Source organism: Henckelia pumila, chromosome 3 (genome assembly GCF_033568475.1).
Source record: "Henckelia pumila isolate YLH828 chromosome 3, ASM3356847v2, whole genome shotgun sequence".
Taxonomy (NCBI): Eukaryota; Viridiplantae; Streptophyta; class Magnoliopsida; order Lamiales; family Gesneriaceae; genus Henckelia; species Henckelia pumila.
The window spans coordinates 64,011,607-64,028,904 of NC_133122.1; the positions used below are offsets into that span (position 1 = coordinate 64,011,607).

Genomic DNA, 17,298 nt, shown 5'->3' on the forward strand with positions numbered 1-17,298 from the left:
CAGTTCAATTTCAAAAAAGTACAATTTTCATTTTAAATTTTTTTGAAAAAATACTTGTTTTTTTTTATTTTTTATTTTTTTACGTAGTATTTTATAATATAATTCGGTAAGGGTTCGTTTGAAGTGTAAGATAAGATAAATAATATAGAGATAAGTAATATATTATAATAAAAAATAAATAAAAAAAGATAGTTAATATAAGATTTGATTTGATTGATAGATTATGTTTCGTTTGATTTGATTGGTTATATTTTATATAAAAATAATAAATTATTATTTTATTTTTTTAATAATTAATAATAATAATATAAATAATATTATTTAAAAAGTAATATAGTAATTTAAATTTAATGATTTTATTGATGTAAGATAAATAATTAATGATTTGATTAATATAAAATAAGTAATTAAAAAATAAATAAATAATATAAAAAAAAAAGTAAAACTAAATAAAATTATTAATACATGTATTATTAATATACAACGTCAAACATGTCCTAAAAGTTTCAACAAGCTAACCAAATCATTGAAGGAATGGCGATAATCAAAGCACAAGATACCAAAAATACATGAATTTCAGGCAAAAACAAAATCCATACGCCAAATTAATTGCTCCCTCCATCTTCGTTCACCTGTCTCTTTCTTCATCTTCACTCTTTACTTTCTTCTACCTCTTCTCAATCATTCCCAAGGTCGATGTCCTTCGCCAGCGCACAGTGATTGCTTGCCCGTGGTGTGGGGGAGAGGATTCAACTGGTCGCTTGATGCATTTAATGCGGGCGTGTCCCAATTTCAAAGCTTTTTAGATTTTGCGATTCTGTCGAGCTCAGAGGACATGAGCCACACATTTTTCTTTAATTTTGGGCCCAGTATTGTCGTTCTGCAGCTGGGTTTTCTGGCAGTTCAGTTTAGTTATTCTTAGTCTTTGTTCTGGGTTTGTGTTTTCTGGTACGTATGTATGTGCTGCGTGCGGGGAGAGATTGAGCTATTTCAGAGCATAGTTGGATATTTCTTGGACTTCATTGTGTATGGAAGTAAGACGAATCGAAAAGGGTTTGTTGTGTTTTCTTTAAATTTTTTCTGATACTTGAGAAATTTCAAAGTTGATTTCGAAATGGAGGGTAGGATGAGGAGACAGAGGCAGGTGAGCCCAGAAAGAGCCGTAGTATGGACTGAAAAATCTCCCAAATACCGCTACAACCATCACCACAATCAGCATCAACAGCAGAAGGCCAAGGTTCCGGTAGTTTACTACCTATGCCGGAATTCACAGCTCGAGCATCCGCATTTTATGGAAGTTCCGCTTACTTCCCCAGATGGGCTTTACTTGCGAGGTATCAAAAAATGCAGTTTGATTGTGGGTATTTCTTGAAATTCAGGCACACGGTGTCTGAGATTTTCTTGAATTTTGACTTCTGCGTTCGTTTCGAGGATGTGGCTGGAAAGCTTACTTGGTTGAATTCTGAATTTTTTGTTTAATCTGGACCTGTGATTGAAATTCTTGATAGTTTACTTTTTGTGTTTGTTCTGAAGATGTGATCGAAAGGCTTAATTGGTTGAGAGGCAGAGGCATCGCCTCGATTTATTCATGGTCTTGCAAGAGGTAAAATGGATCCACTGACCTTTTATCGTTTGATTTGGACTTCACATTTGTTTATGTTTAGGAGAGCGTGTTAAAAATTTTCAGTGTAAATTTGTGAATGCAGGAGTTATAAGAATGGTTTTGTGTGGCATGACCTTTGTGCTGATGATCTAATCCTTCCAGCTCATGGGAATGAATATGTTCTCAAGGGCTCAGAGTTCTTTGAAGAATCCAATTCTGGTATCCGGCATTTTTTGTTCAAGCATTGTATTCAAACTTTTTTTAGTACAGCACATTGTAATTGTATTCGCGCTGTGGCATTGTTTTATTTGTGTATTGTAAAGTGGTGGGAGACTTGTTGTCGATACCTAGTTATGAGGTTTACTTAAATGGCATTAACTAAGGCATTCGACTCATGTCCTAAAAATGGAATTGAGAAAGCAAGACCATAAAACTGCTTGGTGTTTTAGTTTCGAAATTGTTATTTGATTCTTGAAGTGGCCATCAATTTACTATATGACCGAGGAGATCGATTATAATTGTAAGTATACTGTAATCAGAAAATCTCCGAATGGTTTTCCTTTTCGATTTTTTATGCTTGTCTTGACAAAGATAAGAACAATTAACGACTTAATTAGAGCAAAAATGTACGTATTGAATTTGTGAAAGGAGAATGCAAAATTTTTCTCATGCATTTTTATACTCCTGCTCGGGTGATTGATGCAGAACATGTTGTTACTTTATGCAAAATGTAAGTTAACCCTATTGTTTTCTAGGCCGCTTTAGTCCTGCCGGAGCTGTCATATTAGAGAATCAGAAAGCATTACCAGAACCACCTTCTGTCAGAAGTCAGGAGGATTCGTCGTCTTCATCTAGCTTGAATGGGAGAGCTACAAAGAATTCTCAAGATGATGAAATATCTCCCCCACTTCAACGTCCTTGCTCGTTTGCCATGTCTCCAGAGTCTAGCACCGGGAAAAACTCGCCTTGGAATGGTTCTTTGAGCCTAACAGAGTACAAGATTTACACAAATGATGGTCTTGCTGATGCTTCAACCCAAACAGAGGAAAATGCCAGCAGAACTATTCAAGTTCGTGATACTTGTACAAGAGGTGTTTCAACTGATGATGGGATGTTAGATGCTGAACCCAACGATACACATCAAAGACAGATAATTCCTGCGAAAGGACCAGCAGAAATTTGCAGAGATGTTGTTTCGCCGCCTCCATCCACATCCAGTGCATCATCAAGTGGTAGGGTAAATTCTAGTGGCAGAGTAAACTCGAGTGGTAGGGTGAATACCTTAGAGGCTCTCATTAGAGCTGATGCTATGAAGTTCAACAACTTTAGCATTCTTGAAGAGGAGGAATTTCGAATGCCATCCAATGCGAAACACAAGGCTTCAAATATGATAATGCAATTAATTTCTTGCGGTTCGTTTTCAGTGAAAGATCACAGCTTTGGCCTAATTCCAACCTATAGGCCAAGGTTTTCGCATTCCAAATTTTCCTCCCCGTTGTTCTCGACTTCATCAATGTTGGGAGATCTTGATTGCCTTGCTGAGAATTCTCGTATGAAGAGCACAAAATTGGAAGATAAAGAGTACTTTAGTGGCAGCTTTGTTGAAATGAGTATGTACAAGGAGGGAATACCTACCCTACAACGATCTTCATCAGACAATGCTGGCAGGTCCGTTTATCTTCTATTTTCACATTTACATTCTGTTGGCAATCCAACTGGTGGTGGTAGAGGGAGCAGGCAGATGCTGTTGGTCCTCCCCACCATACACTTCTTTTTACATGTACATGGACATTTTCCCTTAAGTATATATGTCAAAATGTAAGGATCTTCCACCCTCTCCGAAATAAAAATGGTCTAAAAAAACTTTTAATTTCGGTTGTAATTCTAACTCCTGCTACTGGCCAGTACCATGGCTGGGACTTTGGAAACTTGTCTTTTTTCTTGCAGCCCCATCATTATTCGGTCTTCTCAAGTCATGAGTTGAATGTTTTCCGATGTCTCTCTCTCTCTCTCTTATGTTACATTCATCATTCGCATGACAGTTTGCTTTCGTCTCAAATGTGAAACCCTTCATTCTGCTTGATAGCTTCATGAATTGATATGTTAGTAGTAATAATCTCCATTCTCACAAACATGTGTAGATTTTGGCTATGTTATAGAGAATATTGGGTTATGAAATTGCTGTGCAGACTTATTAGAGATGTGAAATGATCTCTTGCTTCATAGATTGTGTTGGTTGGTGAGAGGGAGTGGTGGTGGTTCGAAATTCCATTGCCCTTGACCCTTGACCCTTGTAAACTATCATTTGCTTAAATGCTTGTATCTTCTCTGAGACGAATAAAATCATTTCACAGGAATATTCAACAAATTGATCCTGTCGATGGTAAGGAAGAGACAAGTTCCGTTCGTTTAAAATGCATACCAAGATCCATCAAGGCTTCTTTAAGTTCCCAACCAAAAAGTGAATCTATGAGATCCCCTCTTTCCGAGGTATCTGGAATCTCGTCTGATGCAACAGATATTTCAAGAAGCATTACATCTGGAACATTTAATGACGGGAGCAAGAGAAGCACTGAGCCTCTCGTGGGACAAAAACAATCAAGGAAACCAGAATCTTGCAGAAATGAAGAGGAAAATGTGATCAAAATCGAAGAAAGTTAAGTTCCAACTCATCTCAAATCTTTAGTTCTGGCTCCCAACTTACTGGTTGAGTACTTTTCTTATTCATATAGCTTGAAGATTTTGCTTTTTTTTTTTTTTTCCTTTTCCACAACAGGCTTGCTTCGGGAGCTCGGGTTATAATACAATCCAAAGCATTGTACGAGGGTGAATGCAACTCTTAAGAGTCCATGGGGGTTGTGTGGCTATACAGTATGCAATGGCTCTCTCCATTTGTTTCCTAATTTCTTCCGAGTCTGACAAGTTACAAGCTGAACTAGAACTATTAAATGATTTTGAACTCATACTTGTGGTTGGATCTTTTTATCTGATTCAGAAACAGTGGAAGATTTAGCACTTGTATGTTAGGGGTGCGTCTAAAATTTGGACTAAAATAATAGATCGACTCGAGTTAGTTCAGAAAATTGGTTTGATTTATTTGTAATTTGGTTTTCAACTTTGGAAATATCAGTTTAATTGATTTAGATTTCGTTATTTATTTAAAATATAAATTAAGTTCAATCGACCGAATTAGATCTTCCAAAAAAAAAAAAAAAAAGGAAAATTTATGTCATTCGTTTGTTTCTTTGTTTTTAGTTTTGTTAATATTATGCCTCACTAAATTGTACATACTGCTTGTAGTGCGATCTTGTGTTGGCTTGTCTTGAGATTTAGAGATAATTGAATTTAATCAAACATCTATCAATTTACTAATTTACAATCGATTAGCAGTGTTGATTAATTTTACAGAAATACCTTTAATTTTTTATTTTCTTTTAACATATCCCCGAACTTATCTCCAGCAATATAAGTATATAACATTACTTGTCCACTATTGTTAACCATATATTCTACGTTTTCCAAAAAAAATGCTAAATATTTTTTTTATTTTAATTTAAACTTTTGAATATATAATTCAACTTGTCCCTTTTGAAAATAACATAAAAATTAATTAATATAAAAATATATCTATTCAAAAATTGGTTCATTTAATTTTGTGTATTCATTTTGATTTGATTCAATGTACAATTGATTTGTTTGATAGCCGAATACTCCCATTCATGTGGTGATTTTTTTACTAGGATTTCAATTACGCTCAAAATACAATTTTATAATTAATTTGGTTCAAATGTTTTTATGTGAAATTACACAGATGTTAAAACATATATACGAAATAAAATTTTTTCCGGATTAAAATTTAAAACCACAACAAAAATGGAAACTATACTTCATTTTTCAATTTGATTTCACGACTGCATGCGGCTACGTTTCATTTTGGAAAAAAATTAAATTAAATTAAAATTTAAATCAAATCGATCACACATAAATCTCTATAAAGGGAGCCATTTTGGTTTTATCATGAACGTCAATTACCTATGATGTGTTGGCTTGGAACCATTAATGGAGAGCTAAGTTGTTACAAATGGCCAAATCCAAGCATTGTACTACTCATCAGTATATTATTACAGAGGACAGATGTAATATATATTTAATGCATTTAATTTGTTCTGCATTTAAAACGAATTTTAATTAATAATCTTAAAATACATCCATCTATATTCATATCCTTGTTGATGTGACTAAAAAATTGATAATACTTGATTACAGAAAATCCAAGTGGTATGTTGAGATTAGTATTGACAGATTATACTTGTTGATCTAGGAAAAAGTGTTACGTGAGTTGGTATCAGCATCACATATTAAAATGAGTGACACATATATCGGGAGTTGTTTGATGAGACACTCTGACATTCAAGCTAATAAAGTTGTTATTTGTCCATTAAAAATTCTAAGAATCAGAACATTTTATTAGAGATATCATACCTTAAAAATGAGTTATTTGAGCTGTTTATGGAATTCGTATAGTTTGATGAACTTGAGTCTTGTATAGATTGTTTTGAATTTATATATGGACCTCGATAAAACTTCTAATATATCTATTCTATATAATAAGCAAGAACGCTTTAATTGATTTCTTGCAATGATGAACCCTGGGATTTGACGGCGGACTTAAAAAGCCACCTACAACCTCAAATTACAAAAATAAATAAATCCATTTAAAGTGTCAAACTTTAAAAAATGCAAAAAGATTTGTATTATATATATACACACAGAACATAAAATTTGTATATAACATTACACACGCAATGCGTATACGGTGCGACTAGTCTATACTATATAATAAGCAATAATTGGTCTCTTAGTATGTTGAACTTCAAATTATAAAAAAAATAAATAAATCCATAAAAGTGTCAAATTACAAAAATGCATATATTTCTAAAATCAAACGCTTTAATAAATGAATGTTATATTATATACATACAACACATTATATTTATATATTACACTACACACACAATACATGTGCATTGCGCTAGTAATAACTAATTAAAAATTGAGTTCAACTTCGAGTAATTGAATTTAGACTCCAGAGATAATCGAATTGAATCATATAACACACATCACTTATAATACAGCCCTGTGACGAATAAAATCCAACCCATTGTACTTAACTACATGACAACATACATAATACTACGACTAGATTTCCATTTTCCCACATTTATTTCTTTAAACAAATAATTTGAAGTTACGTTTGGATACAAATATTTTAAATCCATGGATTTTGATTATTATTTTAGTGTTAACAATAAAACATAAAGAAATCTTAAATTCATAACTTAATTATTTACACATTATACTTAAATAGATTAAAATAGATTCCAAATCACCACTTTATTGGACGAACTTAAAATTCATCCTAACTATCATGAATGGATTTGATTATTATTTTAGTGTTAACAATAAAACATAGAGAAATCTTAAATTCATAACTTAATTATTTACACATTATACTTAAATAGATTAAAATAGATTCCAAATCACCACTTTATTGGACGAACTTAAAATTCATCCTAACTATCATGAATAATCATACAAACATAAAATAAGTGGATTTAATATTTATAGTGTTCCTTTTCTAAACAACAAAATTACATTTGAAATCCATAGATTTGAAATATTTCAATACAAACACAACTTGAAATTCTCAAAAAAAAAAAAAAAAAAATGGTAAACTTTGGTCCCGACACGCTATGTGGTTTCCCTTCATTCTCGAGATATATATATATTTTTCTGGGTACCATCTATAATGCAACTCCCAACAAGAAAATAATTTCTATAAATAGAGTGTATTTTTTATAAAGTATTAGTGAACCAGTTGTGTGTGAGTGTGAGTGGGGACCGACATTAGTTGCCCATCTGTTATTCTTATCCTTGCACCATCATCGGAATCTGTTCGAAATTTCAGTCTATTATTCAATTTATTTAGATTAATACATTAAATTGAGGTGTTTTTAAACTTGCAAAGTAAATAAATTCCTATATTAAGCACTAATATTTTTTTTAAATACTAATAAAATTTTGATATGAAATGACTTAAGTTTTATTTCGTTTTTTTTCCCTCCCTTTTCTCCACTAGGAATTTTAATTTTCTAGCGCGAAAAAAAGAATTATTATTATTTTTGTTTTTCAAAGGTTTTTTTTAATAAAAAACAAATAATACAAAAGTAGGTTTTAAAGGCACATGTCTTATTATTGTTATTATACATAAAATAATCGGGCAGTGGATAGATATCAACAAAGTTGAAATCTCGTGTCCCTTTCAGAGTTTTAAATTATCTAATTTTTAAACTCCTATGTGTCTTCCTCTTCCATTATTATTGTTATTATTATTATTATCCAATAAAAACGAGAAGTTTTTCATAAATAACACTTGAGATTTTAGTACGCTGTATTATTATAATCGATTTCATTGTTTATCTTTCATTTTCTTTAATAATTTTGATAATATAAAATTTTTTGTGAGATCCTCTAATGAGTTAAGTTTATGAAACGAAATCCATACTCGATCTAATTCATTATTTTTTATTCTATACGTGAATCGAGTTGAATTATCTCATAAACAAATATCCGTGAAACTGTGTCACATAGACACCCATTTTCGACAATTTGTTTTTATAAGTTTAGACATTTTCATCAAAATTCTTATGTGATACTGAACATATTAACTATATGAAAAAAATTATTGAAACTGAGAAAAAAAAAAACAATTAAAACTAAAATTTTGGTAGCATGTGAAATATGATGAACCAAGTTGTAATTTTCCCTTCGATAACATAACATCATAACAATATAAGTCATTCACTTAAATATATTAATTAAAAAATATTGAATGAATCGTGAGAATTTCGAAAATAGATGTAAGAGAAGTCAGAACCAAAAAAATTATATAAATTAATAAATATATGCGTAGAAGAATTTTTTAAATGTATATATTATATTTATAATTTCTTCATATACACGGCAATTGAAATAGATAAAATTTTCATTTAGATATCTCAATTTTTATTCAGATATTTCTATGGAGATGAATTTACTGGAACAAGGTCAACTCATGTTAATGATATAAATTCATGATATCGACTCGGGAAAATTCTACTATTGCAATATATGGCCAGAGCTTCATACTTTGGCACAATTAAAAAATAAATAAAATTAACTTCTTGCTGAGACTTGTGAAATCCTTGTTCTAGAACTAGAAGAAATCCATTTCATATTTTTTTCCCTTTAAAGACCAACTATATTGGAATTAATAGGGAAGTCCATAAGCCCACAGGGGCATAGGCGAGTTGGTAAGGTTTGAGGTGACGTGGAAAGAAATTCCCCAGCGTTGCGGGTTCGATCCTCGTGTGGAGCATATTCCTCATTGAAATATTTGGGGGTATGCTATGGGGGTTGGACCATGTTGTTCCATCCCTCAAGTCCCTGCCTACTCGTGCACATCCCTCGATTTAACCTCCGCATGAGCCAATGGGCCTCTGACTCATGTGAAATGGGGTTCCCTTCGGGATCAACCCTTTTTGAATAGGGAAGTCCATAAATTTAAGAAATTGTGTGATCTAATCCTTGTTTGGAAAACATTTGATATGTTATATATTATTCATAGTCATAGTCACTCTCCAACTTATTCATAGATATTAATTAAGCATACCTTTTTTATATTAATTAAGCATACCTAGCCTCTCTCCAACTAATTATATATATATATATATGTTAGTTTAGGGCATCAACAAGACAACTCCATAATAATAAAACTTATTTCCAACCAATCAACTAAAATTTTTATATTTTACTCAAAAAAACTAAAAATTTTATATTAGAAATATTCTCGAAACGTATGTTCCTTATTATTTTATTTACTCGTATGATTAATTAATATCTATACGAAATTGATTAAAGTAATTAATATAAATAACTAATTAAATATATTTAGACAACTGCTTTAGGAAATTTTAAATAAATAACTAAATGTTATCATTTTCATTACTTAAACTTATAATTTTTAGAGTTTAAGTAATAAATTTAATCGTATACTACTTTGTTCGATTAAATATAAGATTGTATAATAATAAGAAATATAATTATTTATTGACAATTCAATATAATCACAACAATAAAAGAAAACAAATTATTATTATCATAATATTTAATTAAATTAAAAAAAAGGCCAATCTCAACATGGTGCAAAGATAGTGCTCGGTTTCGAGGAGAAAATCGAACGCTAAGAATCTCTTGGCGTAACGCGCGATGGCCTTAATAATATTGTTTAGGCCTTGTAAAAAATTCATGAAGACATATTTGTTTGATCTTCTAATTCAACGTTAATAAAATAATAATCCAATTATTGATGGATTAGTGATTGGCTAAATCGACAGCAAGAATTAATATATATATATATATGACATATCATATCTGTATTTCCATTTGAGCATCGTAAGGTCTCCACATGAGTGCAAAATGAACTGAACCTGTTCGTGAGCTTTATGAGCCCACTCTATAAATATTTGATTCGTAATCGAGCTTATCGAACTCGAGCCGAATTCGAGCATGTTCGAACTTTTTTTCGAGCCGAGCTCGAGCCGAAATTATACTGTTCGATAGTTTGCGAATAGTTCGTGAACCTTAATATTTAATTAATATAATTATATAATAAATATATATACATTTTGAACTTTTTTTGAACATTTCGAGTTTTTCGAACCATAATATCCGAATAGTTTATGAATAAGTTCGAATATTTCGAGCCGAACTCGAACTCGAACTTCATTTCGAGCCGAACTCGAACTCGAACTTCATTTCGAGCCGAGATCGAGCCAAAATATTTGAAATTATCGAACTTCGAATCGAGCTCGAACTCGAATATACTCTTATCGAGCCGAATTCGAGCCTTAAAATTTTACCATTATTCGGCTCGATTCGGTTTGTTTGAACCCCTAGTCTCCACACTTGTCTGGAAACAAATTAAGTCGATGACACTATATTTTTGGGAAAATCACCAAAATTGTCCCATGAGTTTGCTTCTCGTTTCTTCTTATTCTTCTTTATTATTATTATTATTATTTGCACATAAGTTTGTTTTTGATTGTGAGATATGATTCATGACGGACTTAACTTATCAAACGTTATTTTTAGAGTAACACTCCTGTGAAACGGTTTCATTTGTTAGACGAGTCAACCATACCCATATTTATAATAATAAGCAATTCTTTTTTTTTTTTTACAGAAAATATAATATTTTTTAATAGATAACACATATAATAGATTCTTTTAAAAAAATGATTCTTGAGACCGTCTCTCATATGAGTTTTTGTCTATTTTTTATGTTAAAAATATATTTTTCGCTTCAGTTACAGATCAAGTTCAACTCGTCACACGAGTATATATTTATAAGACTGTCTCACATGATATATATCAACTCATCATTCGTTAGACGAGTCAACCATACCCATATTTATAATAATAAGCAATTATTATTTTTTTTTTTTACAAAAAATGTAATACTTTTTAATAGATAACACATATAATAGACTCTTTTAAAAAAAAATGATTCTTGAGACCGTCTCTCATATGAGTTTTTGTCTATTTTTTATGTCAAAAATATATTTTTCGCTTCAGTTACAGATCAAGTTCAACTCGTCACACGAGTATATATTTATAAGACTGTCTCACATGATATATATCAACTCGTCATTTTTTTTATTTTTGTTCTTTTGAAGAGAAAGCATATTCATTAATTAAAGTCACATTTTACAAAATGACTTAAATACAATGGGCGACAATTAATCTTTGTACTCGATATCCACCCGTTCTCTTAAACCAAACGAATCCGTTGTTTGCGAAGCAAGTTTTCGAATGAACGAGATATATAATAGAAGCTTCAGGTGAAAAATTATTAGGATGATGGTTGAACGATTAAATATTTTGTTTTAGTCCAGACTTTGTGGAGGTGACGTAGTGTGACCCATCAGTAATGTCATTATTATTTTTTTTACATTTTAATATCAATAACTTTATTTTCATAATATCATAATTATGATGAAATAAAACTAATTAAGTACCAAATAAAACAGAGTGATGAAGACGTAATTTTGACTATTTAGATGATCCAAAGCCGAATAAGCATACTTTTGTGTAATAATTCAACGTTAATGTCTGTCAGTGATATCGAAAATTAGAAACGCCAATAATTGCACGAATCGACTTTATTTTAAAGGAGAAAAAGTTTCTTTTTCCCCCCAAAACAAGGTGCCGTTTGACATTAAGCATAGAGAGGAATAATAAGCATCATGCCGCACATTGAATTTAATTGTCCAAATAATTTGTACGGCATTTTTGCGTGTAGCAAGAAGTTAACTAGTCTTATTTGTTGATTGAAAGTAGGTGCCAAGACCAAAAGGGTCACAACACAAATTAATAAGACCTGACCTAGAACTCAGCCATGGTCAACGCTTCAGTTAACCAAGTCAATGATGACTTACTTGCCGTCCACAAGCCGGTGGAGCAAAATTTTTGTCGCGCACCGGCTCAGGCCTATGCGAACGATTGTTTCGTTTAAAATCTAAATATAAAAAACATTAGCTGTTGAAATAGAATTGATATTAGTGGTTAAGGTAGTGTTTGAAAGAGTTTTTAAAAAGCACTTTTCAATTTTTCGTTAACATATTTTCACAAAATTTCAAAAAATTTTAACGTAAAAGCTGAGAAGTGCTTTTAAGATGTTTTCCCAAACACTACCTAACTAAATCATAACCATAATCGAAATCTTTGAAATTAACAGAAACCGAAACGAATCCACGAGACAAGTTAGGGTTAAAAGTTATGATATCATGAATTTGTTTGTTCCAATCCAAGAACCAACGTTCTCAACCCATGTGAGGTCTAAATTGGACGCATCCTACAAAATTGTTTGCCATGTCAAATATTGGTTATAGAAATACGGTGAACACAAAATAAAACCACTACTAATTCAAATAATTTTTTTAATTTTTTTTAAAAAACAAACTAAACCACAACTTATTCAAATAATTTTCACCTAATTTCTACTAACTCTGAGTATTTCCCTTTATTTTTATTGATCTTAAATAACAAACCTATGACATCTTGATTGATGATATCACAAGGGAGAGTAGTACGTGGTAGGTTTTTAGCATCCCCAGTCCCCACCTTCTATTAAGCTCACTCTAGAATATTTGACATAATATTCTTAATTCTTCTTATATTTTTATATATATAACCTGTTTATCTTTTAAGCTTCACGTATTTTTATTTTGATTTTGAATATATATAGATCATCATCACATATTGCATTAAAACAATTTATCCAAGCATATCCAACATATTTCGATTAAAAATTCAACTTCACGGAGTTCACTCACAAATCATAGAATTCCTATTATATACACACATATATGATATATGATTATATTTTATGAGACAGTCTGATTGATTTATATTTATGTGATACATCGATTTGATACATATTTGTTGTGAAAAATAATATCCCAACAAAACACAACTTTTTTAATGAATTCAATAGAAGATTTGAAGTCTCACGAAATTCAAATGTGAAATGATTTTATTGAAATTTTTTTGTGATGTATATACACTTACGATGAATATATAACAGTGTAAATATCGTTGAAGCGACATCTAATTGTTGCGTACGCAGTGTGTGCCCAATATATAAAATATAATATATATATATATATATATATATATATATATATAATTTATTGAATTGAATAAATTTACTGTGCAGCTCGACCTGGCTGAGAGGTGACAGATGTGGTAATGAAAACTTTGTCGGTAGAAAAGGGACGGCGACATATATAATTCAACCTACCTATTCATTCATTCTTTGTCCTTATTTGAAAACCGGCGGTTCGAGATATTGAAAAGGTGCCACGTAATGGTGCCCACCACAGTATAGAACCAAATCATTTTAAATATCACTTTATAAATGAATTTTTATTTTATGAATTTATTATCAAATTAATTAATTTGAATATAATACAAAATAACCGAGATACTCATGCCAAAACTAGATTCCCACTAACTAATCACAGACAAACAAGTTTACATATATATTATGAGTAACACGTATGTGAGACGGTTTTATCCTTGAGACGGGTTAACTCTACCCATATTTATAAGGATAATGCTATGTGTACATAGAGTTTTACATAAAAGGTTACAAGCCCCATTAAATTAGGAAAGTAATCAAAATTATTTTAAAATATCTTTATTTTCAACCTATAATTGTTTGTCTTGTTAAAAAAAACTCTTAATTAACAAAAATATTATTATTTTTTATTTTATTATTTATTGTGCAGTTTTAGGAGTGTCAAAATTGAACCCGACCCGAGTTGACCAAATAATTATCGGGTTAATATTGAGGTTTTGGGGTTCAGCTTGGACTCGAAATATTTGATTTTATTAAATTTTTAACAAAATAATTAAATACACATAATAATAATAATAATCAATATATTTTGATTTAAATACATAATAGCTTATATAGTTCTATATAATTTAAATTTAAAAGTTCAAGTGTACAAAATTTAAAATATATTTACTCCACAATAACAATTATTTTTTAAATTGAATGTTTTACAAAATAATTATTACATATTAAAAATTTATGATAAAATATAAAATAATTTTTTTTTCAAACATGTAATATATAAAAATATAGTAAATATTTCTTAATTCTATAAATAAGTACAAAATTTTTTTACAAATTTCTCAAACCAAATCCGAATAAATCAATAATGACCGACTAGAACTCGACTAACTCGATCAACACAAACCTACATAATTTGATTTTTTATTTTGTTTTTATTAACAAAAATAATTAATTATTACACATAATAATATTAAATATATTTTAATTTAAATATATAATAATAAGATATCGCTTATATATGATTTAAATTTGAAATTTTAATTTTAAAAATTTTAAAATATATTTACTATAAAAAATAGACAATTATTAGTTTTGTTGAACTTATTAAATAATTATATTTTATAATTTTATAAAATAATTATTTTTGTTGAACTCAGTAAAATTAATTCTATAAGTAAGTAATAAAAAATAATAATATTTTCGTTGAGCAAGACAAAGAATTGTAAGTTAAAAAGAAATTAATTTAAAAAAAATTGAGATACTTTCCTAATTTAATAGGGCGTGTAACCCTCTATGTAAAACTCTATGTACACATAGCATTGTCCTATTTATAATAATAAGTAATACTTTTGACATAAAATGTAATACTTTTAATGGATAACCCATATAAGATATCCGTCTCAAAAAAATGACCCTTGAAATCGTCTCATAGGATTTTTTGTCATATATTATACACACTATTTTACAGATAATTTTTGGAATTTCACAATCTATCCGTTTAAAGTAGGAAAATCCTACATAAATTGTTATATGATTAAATTGTTTTGAAAAACTCATTATTATGTTTCTTTATAATCTATAATAATACTATTTAATAATACACACAAACCTTTTAAAATAATTATTTTGATCAGTTTAACAGACAAAAGTATTCATTCTTTTAATTCAATAAAGAGATTTCGAATACCTATTCTACTTATAAATGCTAAAAATAATTTGTTAATTATCACCATACGCATGTACCAACAAAAAAAACCAACAACTTAAACATTAGTTTCTCAATCCCCTGCATCTTTTATCTGGGTACATGATAAAAAATTTTTTATTGACTTTGTAACGAAAGACCTTTCTAAAATTTTTTTACAAGTTTTTCGTAAAAGAAAAAAAAAATTCTACACGTGAATTTTAGAGCGTGTGAATTCTTTATATTATATTGCATAGAAGTGCATAAATTATGTCAACAGGCCTATCTAAATAAGTACCACGTTAATGTATTTGAACCGGGGTGCTATCTTAAATATGGTTAATGAGATTCTAGCATATGAATAATACCCAAATCATATATCCAATGACTCGTATTTTTATACATAAACATAATTAATTATATATTGTTGAGTGATAAATTATGAGATATTAGATCTATCATTAATATAATACCCATGTGCTAAATTGAACTCAACCCTCAAATATATACTCGGTCTCCTTTTCGTTACTTGGTTCATTTAAAAGTTTGCATTATTAATTTCTATGACTTCTGGATATATACTTCTTGCAAAAGTATAAATCAATTAATTACTGTAAATTTAACCTTAAATTTACCATCTCCCCAAAAAACTATTTGATCACATGCAGTCATAATTTAATTATTATAATTATGGATAAATAAAATATATATCTGAAGACATAAAAAGAAGATAAAATCTTTATTTAGCTAAAAGGGGCAGCCCTAGAACAGAAACAAACTCACATAGCACATTGTTCATAGCAGCACAAAGCACAAGGATGAAGAAAAGAGAAAACCTCACAAATTAAAAGCATATATAAAATACAAATTAATAATATGCAAGAGTAGTATGAAATGCAACATCCAAATCTCTTTTCATGGGCACTCAGTAATCATCGCCGGGAGCTTGTTCGTGGGTATGGCTGATGAAGAAGACCGCGAAGATGACTCCGGCGAGCCCGCCGCCGATCAGTGGTCCGGCCCAGTAAATCCAGTGGTTGGCCCATGTGAAGGAAACGAGGGAAGGGCCGAAAGCCACCGCAGGGTTCATCGCGGCGCCGGTGAAGGGTCCGCCGGCCAGGATGTTGGCTGCCACGATGAAACCAATTGCAATGGGTGCTATGATTCCGATTTCACCCTTCTTCGGGTCGGCCGCGGTGGCGTAGACGGTGTAGACCAGCCCGAAAGTCATCACGATTTCGAAAACGAAGGCACTCCATATGGATACTCCGGAGACGCTAAATGAAGGGATCGCCTGTGCAGGAACAAGAAAGTAAAAAGCAGTTAAATTTTGTCTCAAATCTGAAATTTTAGTGATTTAGAGTTAGATTTCGAACATACCCAGTCACCGGTAGACAGGGCGAGGAGCACGACGGCGACGACGGAGCCAAGTAACTGAGCGATGATGTACAAAATAGCGCGAATAAGACTGATATTCCCACCGACGAACAAACCGAAAGTCACCGCCGGGTTGACGTGGCCGCCGGAGATGTTAGCACTGACGGCGACCGCCACGAACAGGCCGAAACCATGTGCAATCGCCGCCGAGACAAGCCCGGAAGGAGATGCGGGGCCGTTTCCGGTGAGCTTGTTGTAAGCCAAGCCGGAGCCGGATCCGGCGAAAACAAAGATAAGGGTGCTGATGAACTCGGCCACCGCCGCCTTCACGGCTCCGGGCTGGCGGAACTCGTCGCGGTTTCCGATGGCGATGTTGCGGAGTGGGACGTTGAAGTAGTCGCTGGACTGCGGCATTGCTCCTGCTAGTGAATTCGAGAGATGTAGCTAGCTAAAGATTAGGTGTGAAAATGAAGCTTGGGGTGCATGCTTATATTGGAAAATGGTGCATGGGGGCGACAGGTTTAGCCGGTTTCCGGTGAGAATGCGTGATGTAATAATTCGAGTTCTGATAGTTATATTATTTATTTATCTATTAATTATAATTTTATATCAATTAAATTATTAATTATTTAAATTAGATTAATTAAATCATTAAATTTAAATTATTAT

At 31.2% G+C, this 17,298-nt stretch overlaps 2 protein-coding genes across 2 annotated transcripts; one reads left to right on the forward strand and one right to left on the reverse strand.

The window, feature by feature from the left end:
* Window positions 1-513: 513 nt before the first annotated feature.
* LOC140887784 (protein SOSEKI 3-like) lies at window positions 514-4,738 on the forward strand. The gene is made up of 6 exons (XM_073295257.1): window positions 514-1,334; window positions 1,534-1,603; window positions 1,707-1,822; window positions 2,359-3,271; window positions 3,958-4,259; window positions 4,380-4,738. Exons 1-6 carry the CDS (start codon window positions 1,115-1,117, stop codon window positions 4,403-4,405), a joined length of 1,647 nt encoding a protein of 548 aa, XP_073151358.1. The 5' UTR covers window positions 514-1,114; the 3' UTR covers window positions 4,406-4,738.
* Window positions 4,739-15,972: 11,234 nt separating this feature from the next.
* LOC140887343 (aquaporin TIP1-1-like) lies at window positions 15,973-17,088 on the reverse strand. The gene is made up of 2 exons (XM_073294529.1): window positions 16,633-17,088; window positions 15,973-16,546 (listed from the first exon to the last, which is right to left on the reverse strand). The coding sequence occupies exons 1-2, from the start codon at window positions 17,041-17,043 to the stop codon at window positions 16,178-16,180; spliced, it is 780 nt and encodes a 259-aa protein (XP_073150630.1). The 5' UTR covers window positions 17,044-17,088; the 3' UTR covers window positions 15,973-16,177.
* Window positions 17,089-17,298: the final 210 nt, after the last annotated feature.